The following is a 17,131-nucleotide window of genomic DNA, read 5'->3' on the forward strand; positions in this document are numbered from 1 at the left end:
AAAAAGATACTTTAGAGGTGAAGTCAGAGTGGTTTTTATGCACCACGCAGAGAGAAATTACATATTTCACTTACCCACTGTTTAGCCTGCAGTTAGAACACTACCTGCTAAATAGAAGGGCTTGATTAAAGTTTGCTGAATGAGTGAATGAATGAATGAATAAAATGATAGCGATAGGTGGCAAGGGAGAAGAATCAGTCAAGTTTGACCTCCAGGTTTCTTGCTTCAGTGACTGGGTCAATGATATAACTACCCTTTAAAATAGGCCCTACTGGAATGGTAGGAGACTGGAAGGGAAACACTAGGAAGTCAGTTTGGGACATGTGGAGATTGAGGTGCCTGGGACGGTTCAGAGAAAGACCTCCAGAAGGCTATTGAACACATACTTCTAAAGCTCTGGCTTGAAAGAACAGCACAAGAGAGCAATCTGGTAGTCATCAAGATTTGCATGATCATTGAAAGTATGAGAATGGCACAGATCACTGTAGGGAATATATAACATAAACCAATAAGAAGGCACAGAGCAGATACTTGGAGGCACCAGATGGGAGGTGACAGAGTAAGGATCCCATGATGGAAACAGACAGGAAACAACCCGAATGATCAGGAGAGAATTAGGTAATGTGATGTTATGGAAGCCTAGAGAACAGAGCATTCTGAGAAGAAAGGGGTAATCAACAATGTCAGCTATAACCAGGAGGCCCAGTAAGATGAAGACTAAAAACTACAAATTGGAATTAGATTGAAAAACGTCACTGGCAGGAGACAGATTTGATGAGAAGTAAGAAGCCAGATTGTCATGAAAATCCATAGAGTTCTGGATCTCCAAGAATAACTCTAATGCAATCTCTCTCGCCATCCCAATGCCCATTTCAGGAGTCTATCAGTGGTTTGAAAGAGCAAGAGGAGTCACTAAGAATTCTCTCTGGACCCTTGTAGGAATCTTCCAGTCCCTGTCTATGCCTGTAGATAATCTCTTAATTTTGATGTCCTACACTTTCCCCGCCCCTATATCTGTATCCTTTTGGGTTAAATTTGCTGGTTCAGTTCTCTGGTTTCTGGTATCCAGGTTGTGCTTGGACATGCTGCACATTTACGCTTTGCATCCCTAACTCTTGACATGGCACAGGTGTTCTGCTCATTGATTTGGTATATTGGCTTCCTGAACCCAAGTCTCAGTTACCAATGAGGCTTCCTATGCTCTGAGCCTATGGGTGGAATGAAAGTTAGAAAACAGAAAGCCAAGAAGTTTAAATCCCAGGTGGACTATTGAAAGTTGAGATTGTAATAGCAGAAGTAGGTCTTTGAAAGAGACCAAAAATTAAAATGTTGACATTTAGGGGAGGGTGTCCAGAAACTGCAAGGTGAGATTATTGGATGAGTCCTCAACATGGTCATTGGCTCTCTAAGAATAAAGACAAAACATGAGATGTGAATTGAAGACCTAGGAAAATGATCCTTACATTAAAGATCACATTTCCCTGTTCGTTGCATGCTGTATCTAAAAATCTGTTTGTGGGCTTGAGCTCTTATTCATTTAGTTATTTAATAGGCACTCTGTGTTCTAGATCCTGGGGACCCAGTAGTAAGAAGACTTACTTGCTCCTTATCTTCCAGGAGTTTGCCTTTTAAGAGAATGGGGAATGCAGACAATGAACTAAAGTTCTACAAAGGAAGTAGAGATCTATGAATAGGAAGGTGGATAGAATTAACTGCAGAAGGATTATGGAGGTCTATGAAGATTCTACTTGAGTCCTGAGAGGACTATAGATGCAAATAACTAGAAAAAGAGCTTTGCAGACAGAGAAAACAGCTAGTGCAAAGACCCTGAGGTAGGAAAAAGTTTGGAAAAAGCAATAAGGCCCACGTGGCTAGAAAATCACAAGCAGTAAAGAAAGGGGCATGAGATGAAGTTAAAGGAGACAGGAGCAGAGTGCTACAAGGCTGCTGGTTTCTTATTTTATTCCAAGGGAAATGATAGAAAGTTTTTAAGCAGGGCAGGAACATGATCAGATTTCGATTTTTAGGAGATCACTTTGGCTGCCTTCTGGAGAATGGATTCTGGGGGCAACAATGGACTTATCAGGGAGAGACTGAATCTTAGAACTACAATTTACAAGAGGATACCAAAGGGTGAAGTTTTCGTGTCACTGTAAAAATTATTGTGTGAGGTCATTAATAATTTTAACTTGGTTTTTATGACAAGAGATAGGCCAGGGAAGGTGCACCTGCTCTTTCAGAAGCACGCCCCCTCTCAGTGATGGGGTCTGTCCTCAGATATTTTGAAATCCTCAGCCCTGTCTATCCATCCCTTTCACATTCACCCATCCTGGATGGGCATCCCAATCCTGACACTATGCTATTACTCCTCAAGGCTTTTTAGAAGAATTGCCTGGAGAAAGGTATACATTTCTACTTCATTGTATATATTAGTCATTTCTACACTCTAGACTGACTTTGATCATCATTGTTACCATGAAAATAGTGCCAGCTCTGTGAAGACTGAAATCATAGGTAGAATTTTGGTATTTCACACGACAAAGCAGAACGTGAATGCACTTCATTGCCGGGGGTATAGCTAAATATCTACAGCATCGCTAACGCTAACAGAGATCAAGAGTCTGGGGTCGGGTACCATGTTGGGAGTGTTGTTCTTATCCTTTCCATTTAATTTCCGCACCAAACTTACAGGGTAAGTGTTTATGCCTCTTTTACAAATGAGGAAATTGTGATTCATAGAGATTAATTAATGCCCTAGAGGACATGTAACCAGTAATAGCAGGGCTACAATTAGAACCCAGTTATGTCTGATTTCAGGGCAAACTGCCTCCCCTCTCCTGGCCTGAGGATAGATGCTGGGTGTCTACCTTCTACTTTGTTTCTGGGTCAGTCAGCTTCAAAACTCTGTGTGTGTGTGTGTGTGTGTGTGTGTGTGTGTGTGTGCGAGCGTGTACTCATGTACATGCGAACACACACCCTCTCAAGATGGGTAGTCACTGAAATTTAGGAATTTTCTGTGAAAACTCCAGGAAATAACCAGATTTTCCTCCAGCTTGTCCTCATGTCCTAGGTAGCATCTCATCCCATGAGTCTCCTGATATGATCGCTGTTTGCATGGCAAAGCCTAAGCTGGGCAGCTGCCATGTCTACCTCATGATAAAATGACAACCCACCATTTGATGCAGTCCCACTTGCAATGGGGAATGTTAAGCCCAGGAGACAAGGAGATGTGGACGGAGTGAAGCTGGCTGGGCAGGAAGAACAAAAGAACCATAGTGGGCTATTGTGTCTTCATCAAACCCAGCTGGGACTTTCCTTAGATCCTGCTCTCTGTGTCCCTAGGGAGAAAAGAAAGAATTCTCATCTGATTGCCCTGATGATCAAAATCCTCATGTTGACCTGATGCTGAGGATCACAGTTTCCTCATACTAAACTGGTTAGTCTTGTAAGTTGTGAGTCTCATGATCCTGGGACAGATCTCTGCAGGACCCAAAATTTGTCCAAATGAGGGCCTGAATGGAAACTCCAGAGAATGAAGTTGGAGCCCTAATTGCTCGACTGACTGCCTTAAGGTCTTGATCAGCCACTGCTCACCACCAGTTCCCAGTGTTCTCAACTACGCCAGAGCAGGTCTGCCTGAAGGGTCCCTTCACATCCTTTCAGCACTGGCATTCGTCCATTCCATTTCTCAGTCCCCAATGCATGCTGGGAGTCCATGGCTGTACCAGTAAGTTACCCACACTTCAGAATCCCACCCTCCAAATAAACACATGATTCACCAGGAAGTAATGAGGACTCCCATTGTTTAAGATTACCCTAATATAGGAGAATAGTTTAACATAATTATCATCCAATGAACTGTCTTAAAACATCAATATCAAACTCAGCAACAAGTTAAAGCAAAAAATTGAAAAGGTATTTGAGGTAAAATCTTACCTAATTAGACAATGCAATCTACTCCCTCTCACAGCACTCCAAATAGTTGAGTTTTGGTTATATGAGCTAAACATCATTACAAACATCTTCACACTTCCTCTTCCTTCCTGCTTTCAAGATGGTCATTGTGTTCTGTTGAGTAGTAGTGACCCCTGGGGTTTGGTTTCTTCACTTGGGTTTCTGCTTTCAATGGGCAGTGCCTTTTTTATGCAAACCGATGTCCACAAGAACTCTCTAAATTCAATCTCATCTTACCTCTGTCATTCACCTGATAAAACCAAGTCACTCCCCATCAAGACGTTCATTTGTTCACTCATTCAGTCATGCATTATTCAGCTGCTCATTGAGTAAAGGCCAGGTGCCAGGCACTGAGCTGGGGTTGGGGAAAGAGATGAGAAAGGAAATGCAGAATTTCAAAGACCTCATTGTTCCTGGGATCGCCACCAGGTCCATAGCTCAGTGTGAACTTGCTATCTTTATAGCAAGACAGCATTAGAAAAGGACAGAAAGATGAACCAGGGTAATTGGGGGAAGATCTTCCTAAAGAAGTGACTATGAAGCTGAGATCCACAGATAAGTAAGAGATGGGCCAAGGGTAAGAGAGCAAGACCCCAGGAGGAGAGTGATGGCAAGTCCACCATCTCAGCCTGGGTTTCTGCTGCTCAAGAAGAAGCACCTGCTTCTTCTTCCCAGCCCCCCACCCCCAATGACTCTGATCTGAAATTCTAACTCAAGATGCCTGAAATATTGGGTATTGGTTTTAAAGAGAAAGAAGGTGTGTGTGTTCTCAGACCTTACTACTTCTCTGATAACCTTCCAAATATCTAATTGTTCATATTCAGTCTTGTATGCAGGAAATCACAGGCAGATTTTTCCCCATCTGCAATTTATTTTTAACCATTTTAACAACATCATATTAAGTCTTGATGTTCCCTGGATGGGACATCTGCAGGCTTTTTGGGCAGAGAACATGGAGGGCTTTGTCCATTTCCTCGCAGTGCATCTGCACTCTTCCCGTAACATAGCTTTTTCTGACAATGAATCTCCCCAGGCTCTTCTTAGCCCTGACTCTGAAGATAGCCTCTGAGCTGAGCCAGGGAGAGTCATTAGAGGGGTCTGGTTTTTCACTCTTTTCCGACAGGCAAGTGGATTTGAAGCCTTCGGGGAGTGTTGAGTGAATTAAGTAGGCAATTTAATCCATTAACTTTGACTAATTATCCTTCTTTCCTCTGAAGTTCCAGAGCTAGCCTAAAGTGGGAGAGAGAAAGGTAGAGGTGAGCTTGTGGCTCCCACAAGATTGTAGGCCTGCAAATGTGTGTTGGTTAGTATACGACACACACCCTGTGCTTCCCCAATGCTTAATACCCAGATGAAACTTTTCTAAACAAACTGTCCGGACTTGACTTTCACCAGGGACTGACTCATTGTTCACGGAGTCACAAAACTGTGGCCTGAGGAACTAGAAACAATGAACGCATGGCATCTTAAATAGGAGAAGGTTAGTGTACGATATTTTAAATATAGGGAGATACGTACTGAAAGAAAGAACAAAAGTCTGGATATTTTCCCCCTGACTCCTTTATATGCTTGAACTGGGATCTCAGTTATATTGACCTTGGCACTAATTTGACCAATGACTGGGATAAGATTCTTCAGTGTAAAATTTCTTCATTGAGCTACATCGGATTTTTTCCTTTTCGCCACCAAGGATGTTTTTTACTATTTTTGCCCAGTGCAAGGCATGTGCATGTATGAAGGTTCTTCTTTCCACACAAAACTGTGTTTGACCTGAATAAGTGTGCACACCCACTTTTTACAGCAGTAGGGTAGCATGTGACATAGCCCACCACCATGGCTGCAGCTCTGCACAGGAAGACGAGGGTTACCATTCTCCAGGGATTTCATTCCAGCCCAGAGCAGACACTTAACATTGCTGGTGGCCTTGACAGCCTCATCTTGGCTATTCATGCATGTGCTTATTTTTACTTCACTTAGGGTCATAAAGGTATTGCCCTGCCTTGTACTTTCTTGGGTATTGACAGAAATTTTTAAAAGGTTTTCTCATATCCCCAAGTCCCAAACTACTGTTGTGAATTCCACATGAGGAACCTCTAGGAGGTACCATTGCATTTTTCCTACTCTGTGACACTTTTATTCCCCAAAAGATCTCCCACCATGACACATAAGGGCTTTGCAGACATTATATGAGTAACATCCACTCAGGACTTCATATCTCAGTGTGATAAATTCAAAAACAAACACTGGCAATAATAATGGGCCAGAAAAGCTAAATTAATGAGACAATTCCAGCAGAAAAGTGCATGGCAGAGAATTTAAGAGGAGTCTCAAAGACATAGCATGACCTGAGTAGCTGCTTTTCTGGGTTCTGTCCTGCCATACCTGATGAGAATTGTAAGAGAGGCTGGGTTCTTGAAGGTCAGTAATGGTAGCACCATTGGAGCCAAATTAAGGAAAACATCAATAACCAGACTTAATCCTTTGCAGAAAGGACTGAAAAAAAGACTAAGATAGATAGACTTTAAAACACCAAGCATGAGTCATTTATCAGCAATTCGCATTTATAATACTTATTTCCTATTCCTACATGAAAAGAGTTACTTCAGAACCTTACTAAAGATAAACATTTTGGTAATGCTTATATTTCCATTCTCTTCAAATTTATAAAAACACAAACATACATACTCCCCCCCACAAACATGCCCAACCCACACACACTTTCATTTTTTTTTCCCCTGTGGCATTGACATTTCTGAAAAATCTACATCTTAAATGTACACACACACACACACACACACACAAAATTGAGTAACTTAGGTCCTGATACATTTGTTGATTCATTTCCTGAGCTTTGTGTATCCATCTTGCTAACCCCAAAGGTCATTTGGTCAGTGCGTAGCAGTTACCTCTCCAGACACAACCTAGTTGACATTTTGGTCCAGTTGTTACAGCGCTACAAGTCCTTTGAGCCACACCTGCCCTGTGGCCCTATACAAAAACCATTAATGTGTCAGAGTCTCCCCAACTCATGAGTCATGTCCTGAGCAAGAATCCTGCCTCTCTCCCTGAACTTACCCCAACCCTCTCACTCATTCCAGCTTGACCTTGAGATGCGGTCAGTGTTGGGGTTTATGTATATAATCCACACATCACAACAGATGTGATATTTTAAAAGTTAAACTTCAATTGGCCGCTTACCTCAAATCATGTGGCTTCAAAGTGACCCCATCTGAGCGGTTGTGCCAAGTTCTCTTTCAGCCAGTTCTACGTAAGTGTAGGGACCTTTTTGATTGAAAATGGCACAAGTTCAGTGACTCAAGCACATTCCCAACCTGAGATGAGCATCTATCTGAGAAACTCAAAGGATATTATCAGAGTAAGAAATCCTGAATTAGCTTAATAGAGGATCAGCTGATGAGAGCCAGACAAGATTCTTAGGCAGGACAGAATCTGTGTCAGACATCGCTTATCCTTGGTTAACCTGGCTCTGAGCTCTGGGGACAAAATCTGGGATGCCTGTGATTCCCTCTGTGGACCTTGAGCACTCTTATCCTGAAAGCTCTGCCCTGTCACCTGGATTTGTGGTTGGTCTGGAAGTTCAGCCACAGCTGACCATTTGCCCATACCTCATCCAAAGAGGACCAAAACCAGTAAGTGTCCAAGACCATGAGCCTCTGGTAAGATAAACTGAGGCAAGAAGCAAAGCATTAAGTGTCAGACAAAGCATACTGGGAAAAGAGCTTAGCATGTCTAAGACCTAAACCCCCAAATGAAGAAACTGTCTTAATGATCTGGTTTATCAGTATTCATAGACAGGTCAAGAGTGAGGCTGTGGGCTTCATATAAGTAGCTAAAAAATTCTTCTTTTGGGATCTACCAGAAGGAGGGGGACCTCCCACATCATTGTTTTAGTCTCTTAATCATAGATTTCAGGACACAAAATGACAAAGGACAATGAAAGAATTTCATACAATGTTAGTTCCTCATTAAATATACAATCCGGACAATGTTCGCAAGCTTTCTGTTCAGCCCAAACCTGGAAAGCAATGATTGTCCAGATTCTGGGCTCCAGACCCATGTCTGAGTGTTCATGGCTGAGGCTTAGGAAGCAAGTTCCACATGGTTGCTGGAATTCAGCACAGTCTGACTGGAAACTTCTGGACTATTATTTCAGCAAACAGAATTCTGCCCCCTTGTTATTTCATTTCTTCAAGCAGAAGCTAGGAGTCTATGAAAATTACTGAAATCTTTCCCCATAGTGATACTACATAGACCTTTCCTGCAAGAATATCTCATTGGCCATTAGTTGGCTTTGTTTGGAGGACAGATTATAGTGACATAAATATCCCAAATATAAAAGAGAAGTGTTATCCCTAACCAAATCACTGTCGGGCATGTAATCTGAATGTGATTTTTCATTTTCTCTCAGTACAGATGGGAAAACTTACAACAATCTTGACTAACACTGCATAACCTCACTTAGGGAGGATGGTTCAGAAAAGAGTCTGAACAAAAACTAAGACAGATAGACTTCTTAAAACACCAAACATGAGTCATTTATCAGCAACTCACATTTATAATACTTATTTCCTATTCCCAGTTTGCTAACACTAACGTTCCTATAAGAAGGAAGAAGTGTTAGCAGTGGGTTCCAGGAAACCCCATAGGGATATTTTCCCAAGGGTCCCCCAACTCAGTACTTACCAAGATGCCACTTAGAGCTTCCTTACCAGGGAAACAAGAAGTACCACATTCCAGGGAAATCTCTGTTCCCTTATCTCTAGATTGAAGGGGGAAAGTTGTGTCTCTTTCAAATACAACAAACATTACCCCCAAAGCCCTGAATGCAAATCATTCTGGATTAGCTCACCTCAGACTTTTCTAAGAAGTGACCTTAGGAGGGGCGCCTGGGTGGCTCAGTGGGTTAAAGCCTCTGCTTTTGGCTCAGGTCATGATCCCAGCATCCTGGGATCGAGCCCCACATCGAGCCCCACATCGGGCTCTCTGCTCAGCGGGGAGCCTGCTTCCCCCCCTCTCTCTGCCTGCCTCTCTGCCTACTTGTGATCTCTGTCTGTCAAATAAATAAATAAAATCTTTAAAAAAAAAAAGTGACCTTGGGAGGTCACTTTTTTAAAAAGGCAGGTGCTTTCTCTTCTGGGGTTGGGATCAAGGGTTTTAATAAACACAGAAAAAAAAATAGCCCTATTACATGCAGCTGGGCGCTCTTATTCAGGCTTAGTGTTTGTCCCTGGCCATTTCTTCTCACATTTGGCTGGTTTGACCCAGGAAGTGGGGTTGGAACTGAGTGAGGCAGAAGCCTCTGCCTTTTGCACAACTCAAACTGTGCAGGTGGCAAGTCTGACATAGAGCTGAAGAGACCTCGAGGGCAAGCACAGGGAGATGCTGCCAGGGAGGCAATGCAGGAGTGAAACAGGAGTTGGTTGAGGAACCCTCGGCCTTACTTGCTTCTGAGGGCAGGCTCCAGCCTGAGCCTGGAAGCAAGTAAGGTCTTGGGAAAAGATAAAATCCCTCAGCATAAGAGGGGAAGGCGCTGAGTCTGCTGGACTCGGCATTGTCTCTGGGTCTTTCCCAGCAACAAGCTGGCCCATACTGTAGGGCCCCAGTCACAAGCGCCTACAGCTCAATCTCGGGACTGCCATGTCCCTCTCCCAGAGGCACTCTCAATGATGACTTCAACCTCCACTTGAGGCTGTCCTGTGGCAAACACTCAAGCTGACGTGAATCCAGGCTTTGGTCTTGGTCATCTGTGACCTCTGGTGCCTCAGTGGCCAGCACTGCGAGAGAGTAAGAGGGTGGTGCATTCTCTAAATTCCAAAAACCTGGATAAAACCTCATGTTGAGGGGCACCTGGGTGGCTCAGTTGTTTAAAGCCTCTGCCTTCAGCTCAGGTCATGATCTCAGGGTCCTGGGATCGAGCCTTGTGTTGGGCTGTCTGCTCAGCGGAGAACTTGCTTCCCTTCCTCTCTCTGCCTGCCTCTCTGCCTCTGTCAAATAAATAGATAAAATCTAAAAAAAAAAAAAGAAAGAAAGAAAGAAACAACCTCATGTTAACAAGCATCATAAGGCTGCATTTCAATGATATGCTCTTGGCTGGAATTATATTCAACCATGTCCTAATGACTTTTACCTCCTACTCATCAAACACTAGGCATTTGATTGAATGGTAGAAAAAGAAACCATGTTTCATTTAATAAATACAGTTTGCTAAACAGAATATTCCCCAATTGGAGTCCACTTGGGAGAGAATAAGAAAAATATAACAGAACTTTTGATAGCAAGAGTTTGGAAACAATGCCCTTATTGATGCCCTATATAGGCTCTCAACCTTATACCACTCATTCATGCACATAGGCATGCATTCACTCCACATGTACTTATTAAGAACCTACCAAATGTTCCAGATTCTCAAGTTTCAGTTATAGATAAAACACAGTGCCTGACTCTCAAGGAGATCATAGCCTAGAGGAACAGATAAACACAGAGCTAGGCAACCCCCATACACCACAGTAACCGCTGTGCTGAGAATAAGTGCAGGCTCAAGCAGGTTTTCTGGAGAAGGTGATGTCTAATTGGATTTTAAAACAGTGGTAGGGCATGCAGGTTAGATGCTCCATGTTCAAAGGCATGAACTAGAATGGGTTGAGTAATTGTTTGGTTGGTCATATTATGGCAGGTGTCTAGGCTCCAACACAAGGTCACATGTCATTTGCATTAGGTCTGATTCTATACACTAGAAGGTGGACATGTGGAAAGAAGTTAATAGAATCTTAGTAATCAGAGGCAGGACCCCAGGTGATGTGAACAAAAACAGGGAAGAACTTTAGACCAATGTTTCCCAAATGATATTTCATGGAACATGTAGAGGTGATTCGAGCCAAAAAGCATTTTGTGTTCTAAATTTGGAAAATGCAAAGTTTTAAAATCTCACTTACGCAGAACTTATCATTACCTCCAGTTCAGTAACGCATACTATGAGTCTCTCAACAAAACATGTCCTTAGTGGCTACGATGACAATGAACCATAATGGATCCATATTTCCTAAACAGATTGGTCCGCAGAACCATTTTGTAAAGAAGCCTCCCTTCATTCCTTCATTCAAAAAACTTCTTCTTTTCTAATCAAGTTTTTTAGACAGGAGTTAACTAGGAGAATTAGTGATGACCTCCCCAGGTGCCAACATCACGACTACATCACAACTACATCATTGGATTTGCAGTATCTCCAAGGATGGTTTAGAGGGTGTTTTGCAATTGAAGTATGTGATCCATAAGAACTACAATGTTTCTGACTCAACTTGATGTTTCTGGAGCATACACCTCAGCCAGAAATCTTACTGGGAAGGATGTATTTGCTGCCACAACCTGATGAAGGAATACCAAAGTTTGTGGCCATCCATGAAATAAGAGGACAGTAGGGAAAAAATATATATATATTTTCACTCTGTATGTCTTAAAAGACAATTCCCAAAGAAAAGTCATGGACCAAAATGACTGTGAGCTTAAGAGGATCTATGGCTTACCCCCCCCCCCACACACACCATTATGATGCAGTCTACAAAAACACACCTGGGACTTGTGATGCTGATTTTCACCCAAACCCCCAGATTCTCAGGCAGACCCTATGTTCAGAAACTTGGGAGAAGGGACTTTGGTTCTCATCTGGGCTTTGATCCGTCCTAAGTTACTATGAGTAAAGAAGTCAATGAAATACACTAGGAGAGTATGGATCTCAGCTAGGCTAAATCTCAGGGTTGCAGTGCCTTTTTTGTGAAGTGACTCAGATATGAGAGGCCAGACCAGTAGCAATCTTTGATGTTTCCCAACATTGTTGCTCCACTCGGACCTCCCAAATATCTGGAAATAGCAGCTAAGGTAAATAAATGAGAATACTACACACCTACAGTTGTATATAAGCATAATATGTATTTCAGTTATATGCTGAAACATATTCAGATATATGTATTCAATTGTGTGTGTGTGTGTGTGTTATTCTCAGGCATTTTCCATTTCCTTCCATTTCATCCATTTGTTTTCCTATTCCTAGCCAACTGCTTAAGTTGTTTACATAAAAGAACAATCTCGACATTTAGGAGGTCAATTGCAGTTGGAATCCTATTTGAAAGCTTGTGCTATTTTTTAATATGATCCTAATCTTGCTCCCACTGCAGCTGTCAATCTCAAAAAGAGAAAAAGGCATATTCTATTAAAAACAACTGGTTCCATAATGACTCTAAATCTGCAAATGAGACCCATTACTCACTTCCCCAGTACTATTACAAATGAATCCCCATGAAGTATCAGCATATGGATTTTTGGTGTTGGCAACCATATCCCACTTGGTCAAATCTTAGTGGTCATCACTAATGGAGGAGGAGAGGTATACCAGATCATCTCAAACCACAGTCACCTCCAAAGCTAGTCATGCTTTATAGTGGTGCATGAGGGGTGAGTGAAAGCAGATGGTTTCCTTCCCTAATTCCAGTTTGCTTGATTTCTTGAGTTAATGCTGGTCTTCCCGCGAGCCTATACACCCAGAAGCTGCGAGGTGGGTACCAGAGAGATTGCTGGTCAAACAGCAGGTATGATGGTCCTATGTCATTGACAAAATGAACAATCAGGAAAGGGTCCACTGAACACTGACTGCTGCGATAAAATTCTAGGGGTATAACTGCAAAGAATAAAAATAATTGTCTGGAGAAGAAAAGAATTCTCCATCATAGCACCACAGACATGTTGATACAAGGGCTCATTCCCAGCTTTGAACTATAATCTGCTAGCCATGATGAAAACGAGAGAGGTGCTTCCACACTCCTCTTTTATTTGAAGGAGGCACAAAGCTGTTAGAATTTTGTGGGGGTTGGAAAGCTCTGACAGGTGACTCAACTGGTCTCTGCCTTCAGAAGTGGCCAATGATACAGGCAACCAAGGAGCAACATGCATTTCTGGTTTTTGAAAGGACTGCTTATAGGCCAGAATTGATCTCTTGTGATATGTTCATGAGTCCTGATCAACATAATAAAAAAAATGCACAGTTATCCATTAATTTAAATGCATCCAACGCAAAGGACCGTTTTGTTTTGTTGTTGTTTTTTTTCCGAGAGTATAGCATTCTCGTTGAAAAAAACAAAAGTCCTTTATGTTATGAAGTGGTGGTCACCTCAGAGAACTGTCATGGCACTGGTGGCTGCTGTTGTAATTTATATAAATCAGTCCCAAAAGTAGTTTTGAAATTCCCCTTCTCTGTGAAACACAGAGGTTCGAGAGCCAGTGAAGGGCTGAGGGACTGGGAGAGTAGGTCGGATCAATTTTGTTCCAGGAAGGAAAAGTGAGAAAAATAAAAATGAGAGGGAAAAATATATATATACCCAATGATGAGGGCACTGAGCCAATATTTAGCAAATTCCACATCCAGCTGTTTGACCCCAGCTCCAGGCAGTTGCTGGGGGGTGGGTGGGGAGCATCTTGGCATCTCAAAGCCAGAGGGTGAAAGTGCGTCCCCAAACAACAGCAGCATGGGTATTTTCCCTCCTCCTCTGCAAGATGGAGAACTAAATCTTGTCATTTTCCAAACTATGTGGGAAGAATTTCTGCCCAAGAAACCAGTGGGGGTGCACAGTGTGGCTGACAATGCAGATGCCTTTGCCTTCTGAGATGCTGTTGTAACAGCATTTAGTCCCAGGGTCTCAAGTCCTCTGGTCCTGCATGGTTCCTGCTGTTCAATTTTCTGGAACATTGGTCCCTGCTTCCTTCTCCTGCTCCAGCTCACCTCCTCACCTCTCAGCCTGCCATTCCTCCCTCTAACATCTATCTTTTTCTCTGCAATAGCCTCCTTGGTATTCAGAGCTGAGATTAACTGCTTCAGTGTCCTACAAGCATGTACCTTACTTTCTTATGTTGGCACATGCAACTCCATCCTTTATCCTGGGGCTGGAGAATGGGTTTCAGTAAATTCTACTAGTGATGAAGCCCTACTATGGAATTCCTTAGAGGCCTTAACTTCAGGTCTCATTAAATATCCACATGAAAGTTAAAATAAAGAGTCTAACAGTGCCAGAGGAAGAACTCTTAATGGAGTGGGCTAGAAGTTCTCTGTGAGCTCAAAGGCCCTGACTACTGGCTCTGGAGTCAGGATCTGACCCCACTGTAGACGAGCTGATGACTCTTGAGCACATGTCTCTGAGGCTCAAGGACATATGAAGGGTTCGGGCAAGAGGGCATCCCAGGTGCTCCTACAGGCTGCCACTTCATGACTCCATCACCTGATCCCAGTCTAGTCTGTGGTCTAAGTGTGACCAGAGTGGGAGGCTGCCAAAGCAAAGCAGACGAGGTGAGCGTGGACAGAGAGGCTCTCTGTACTCTACAAATGCACCTTATCCTAGACTTTTCCCCCAGGAAATCTCCTGGAGGAGATCAGCATCCCTGTCCCCATATCCCTTCGGCTCCGACTCCCACTAGTTTGTCAGCGCAGTTGTCTTCAATTGGAGCTGTGAGCAAGCATTACATTTGGCTCAGTCCAGCGAGTTGGTGTTATTACCTGCAGCTGAAACAGCAGGAGACAGAGACCTCCGTGTCACACCTGGAGGATCTTCACAAGCCAGTGCTGTTGCTGCGTCCCTGTGACCAACCAGGATGGCCACGCCTTTCCCCACCTCCTGCTGTTTAACCCCTGGGAAATGGTGAGAGGCTGCCGCTGCTTGCATTTTTTTGCCTAAAAGGAATGAAGCACATATATCTATATCAACATATAGATATATAATGATCGATGGAGGAAAAAACATATCTGTGCAAAATCTAACAATCTTCTAATTTAAGGAGGAGGTCCTGGCACGTTTGGCTCTTTGTCCACAAGGTATGCCAAAATTTAAAAAAATGCAAGCCCTGGGTCTCCCAGTCTCTCCACCACCATTAAAGGAAAGACCACATGAAAGTGTGGACTCTGCTCGGTGAGAGATTATCTTTTCTGTGGGCTTTCTAGCTATTTTAATTTCTGTTATTTCTGGTGGTTCTCTTTCTCTCATACCAGCCATGTGCCTGGTTAGAGAAAGGGTCTTGGTTAACATCTCCAAGCCAACAACTCTTTAAATACCTGAACCAAAGGAATTCAGTGCGCCTACCTAGAGGAAAGGCAAGTGTCCCTCCTGATGTGATATTTTGTGTTTCTCTGAAGCGAATGCTGATTGACCAACTTCTGTAGGTTTCACTGAATACAACTGCATGCATGGAGTGCTATTACTGTTTGCAATGCAACCTGATCTAAAAACATTGCATTTCTTTTTAATCCAAAGGGGACTAGCAGGTTTATCGTGTTTGCATGTGCTTTCCCCCTAGACTCTGGCTGCCCTAACAAGAAATTCAATAAATCTACTTCCAAACCATCTTGCACAAGCTTTGCATGTCCAGTCTGGGCCTGAGGAAATTAACAAGAGAATAGAACATACCATCGACTTGCGGAGTGGCGATAAATTGAGAAGAGAGCATATCAAGCCATTCTCACTGATGTTTAAAGACTCCAGCCTGGAGCACAAGGTAGAGCTGGGTCTCCATAGTGGCTCTTTTTCTGAAGTGACTTGTCATAAATGTTCGTGGGACCAGAGAGAGAGCCCAGGGGCTGTGGTGTTGGTGGTGTGTTTGTCGTTGGTTTGGTTTGGTTCGGTACTGTCTTTTCTTTTTCTCTTTGCAAATCATGAGTAGACTGAAGGCCATGAACGGAGATGCTGGTTAGAGAAAGAGGGCCTCAGCTTTGCTTTTCAAAAAGAAGATAACTAAAAGAACAGAGGAGTTTCCTCGACTTCGAGATTTTTAACCCCAAGGGACATTAGCACTCACTTGCTTTTGCTTTTAGGAGAACTCATGTCAGTTGTAACCCTTGTCACATAATGTATGAGAACACCCAATAACCGGACACAAGCATTAATGATAAAGACTGCCTTTCTTAGATTACAGATAACCCTTCTCCCATTTTCCTAGTTGTCTGCTGGCTCAGAGGCCTCCTGATTAGGCATAGTGGAAAGGCAGTGGGTGGCGGATTCAGCATTGGGTTGGGATTTCAACTCCGCCACTTCCTTGCCATGTGACCTTCAGTAAATGAGGTAGCCTCTCTGAGCACGAGTTTCTCAATGCACAATGAGGATCATGGATGTGCCTCCTACTGGGGCTATTATGAGAGGCTCCAGGCAACGCCTTGATTAGGTTAAGTGTTCAAAAACGGCAGCCATCACGATACTGATAATAATATTTTCCCATGCATCTCCCCCACCCTAGCTCTAAACTGTAAAGGGTTGTGGGGAGGCAGGCACTGTCCCTGCTTAACTGGGCTGCTCCTCTGCACTGATGGAAGCTGACAGACCTTCCTTGACTGAGCACAGGAGGTGCCTGGCCTCTGCAGGAGCCTCAGGCAAAAACAGCAGGGAATTTGCAAGCAAATTTCAGGAGTTTGATTCAATACTTTGCAAAGCTCCAGTGAGCAATTTTTTTGTTACTTTGCTCAGCTTCCTGGGATATTCTGCTTTCCTCGATTTGGAGAATTCACACTTCTGTGCACATACACCATTCCCAGTGAGTTTCTGTTATTAACTAACTAAAGGTTGCAAACTTCAAAATTCATATCTTCCCCTCTAGTTCATAATTTGAAATGGATTGTGTCTGTGTACTAACAAAGAGAAGAAACATTTTGTCTCACTCAATACCCTCTCCCCAAATAAAAAGTAGGCTTTTCTTTTTTGTAATATATTTAAGGGGCTTGATGTCCAAATTAAATGCAGTTTATGTCCTGGTTCCCACATTGAAGGAGTTAGGAAGAGCTGGTTGGTCTAGCAGAGAATCTTCCCAGTTAGCCTGGGTAAATACCTAGGTCCAGAGCTGTACAAAACCCTTTGTTCATTCTTGCTAAAAAAGTACTTGCTTCACTAATGACCTGACCCTGCAGACTGTAGATAATTTTTAATGTGTTTTATTCAATAGCAGCTGCATCTCATCTGGGGGACCTGGTGTTAGAACAGGAGTGGATGTGGGGGCAGGAGGAGCCACAGTGTGCCTGAGGTTGATATCTAGGTCCAGGAGAGGTTCTTCTAGGAGAAGCATTTCAGGGTAGCATCCTGAAATGACATGTGGGGATTTGCCCACTGACTGTCCAGCCTTGCACTATCCAGTGCTGTCT

General features: G+C 43.1%; 1 protein-coding gene across 3 annotated transcripts in view; it reads left to right on the top strand.

Moving 5' to 3' along the window:
• The window catches only part of ADCY8 (adenylate cyclase 8), a 225,559-nt gene that overhangs the window by 127,951 nt on the left and 80,477 nt on the right, over positions 1–17,131 (top strand). For 2 of the 3 annotated variants that reach the window (XM_059165609.1, XM_059165610.1), the window contains exon 8: positions 15,304–15,501. The exons of the other annotated variant lie outside the window; for it this stretch is intronic. In XM_059165609.1, coding sequence (XP_059021592.1) covers positions 15,304–15,501 — 198 coding nt within the window. The remainder of the gene's footprint in view (positions 1–15,303; positions 15,502–17,131) is intronic. 3 annotated transcript variants of the gene reach the window in all.

The sequence above is a fragment of the Mustela lutreola genome, chromosome 3, assembly GCF_030435805.1.
Source record: "Mustela lutreola isolate mMusLut2 chromosome 3, mMusLut2.pri, whole genome shotgun sequence".
NCBI lineage: Eukaryota > Metazoa > Chordata > Mammalia > Carnivora > Mustelidae > Mustela > Mustela lutreola.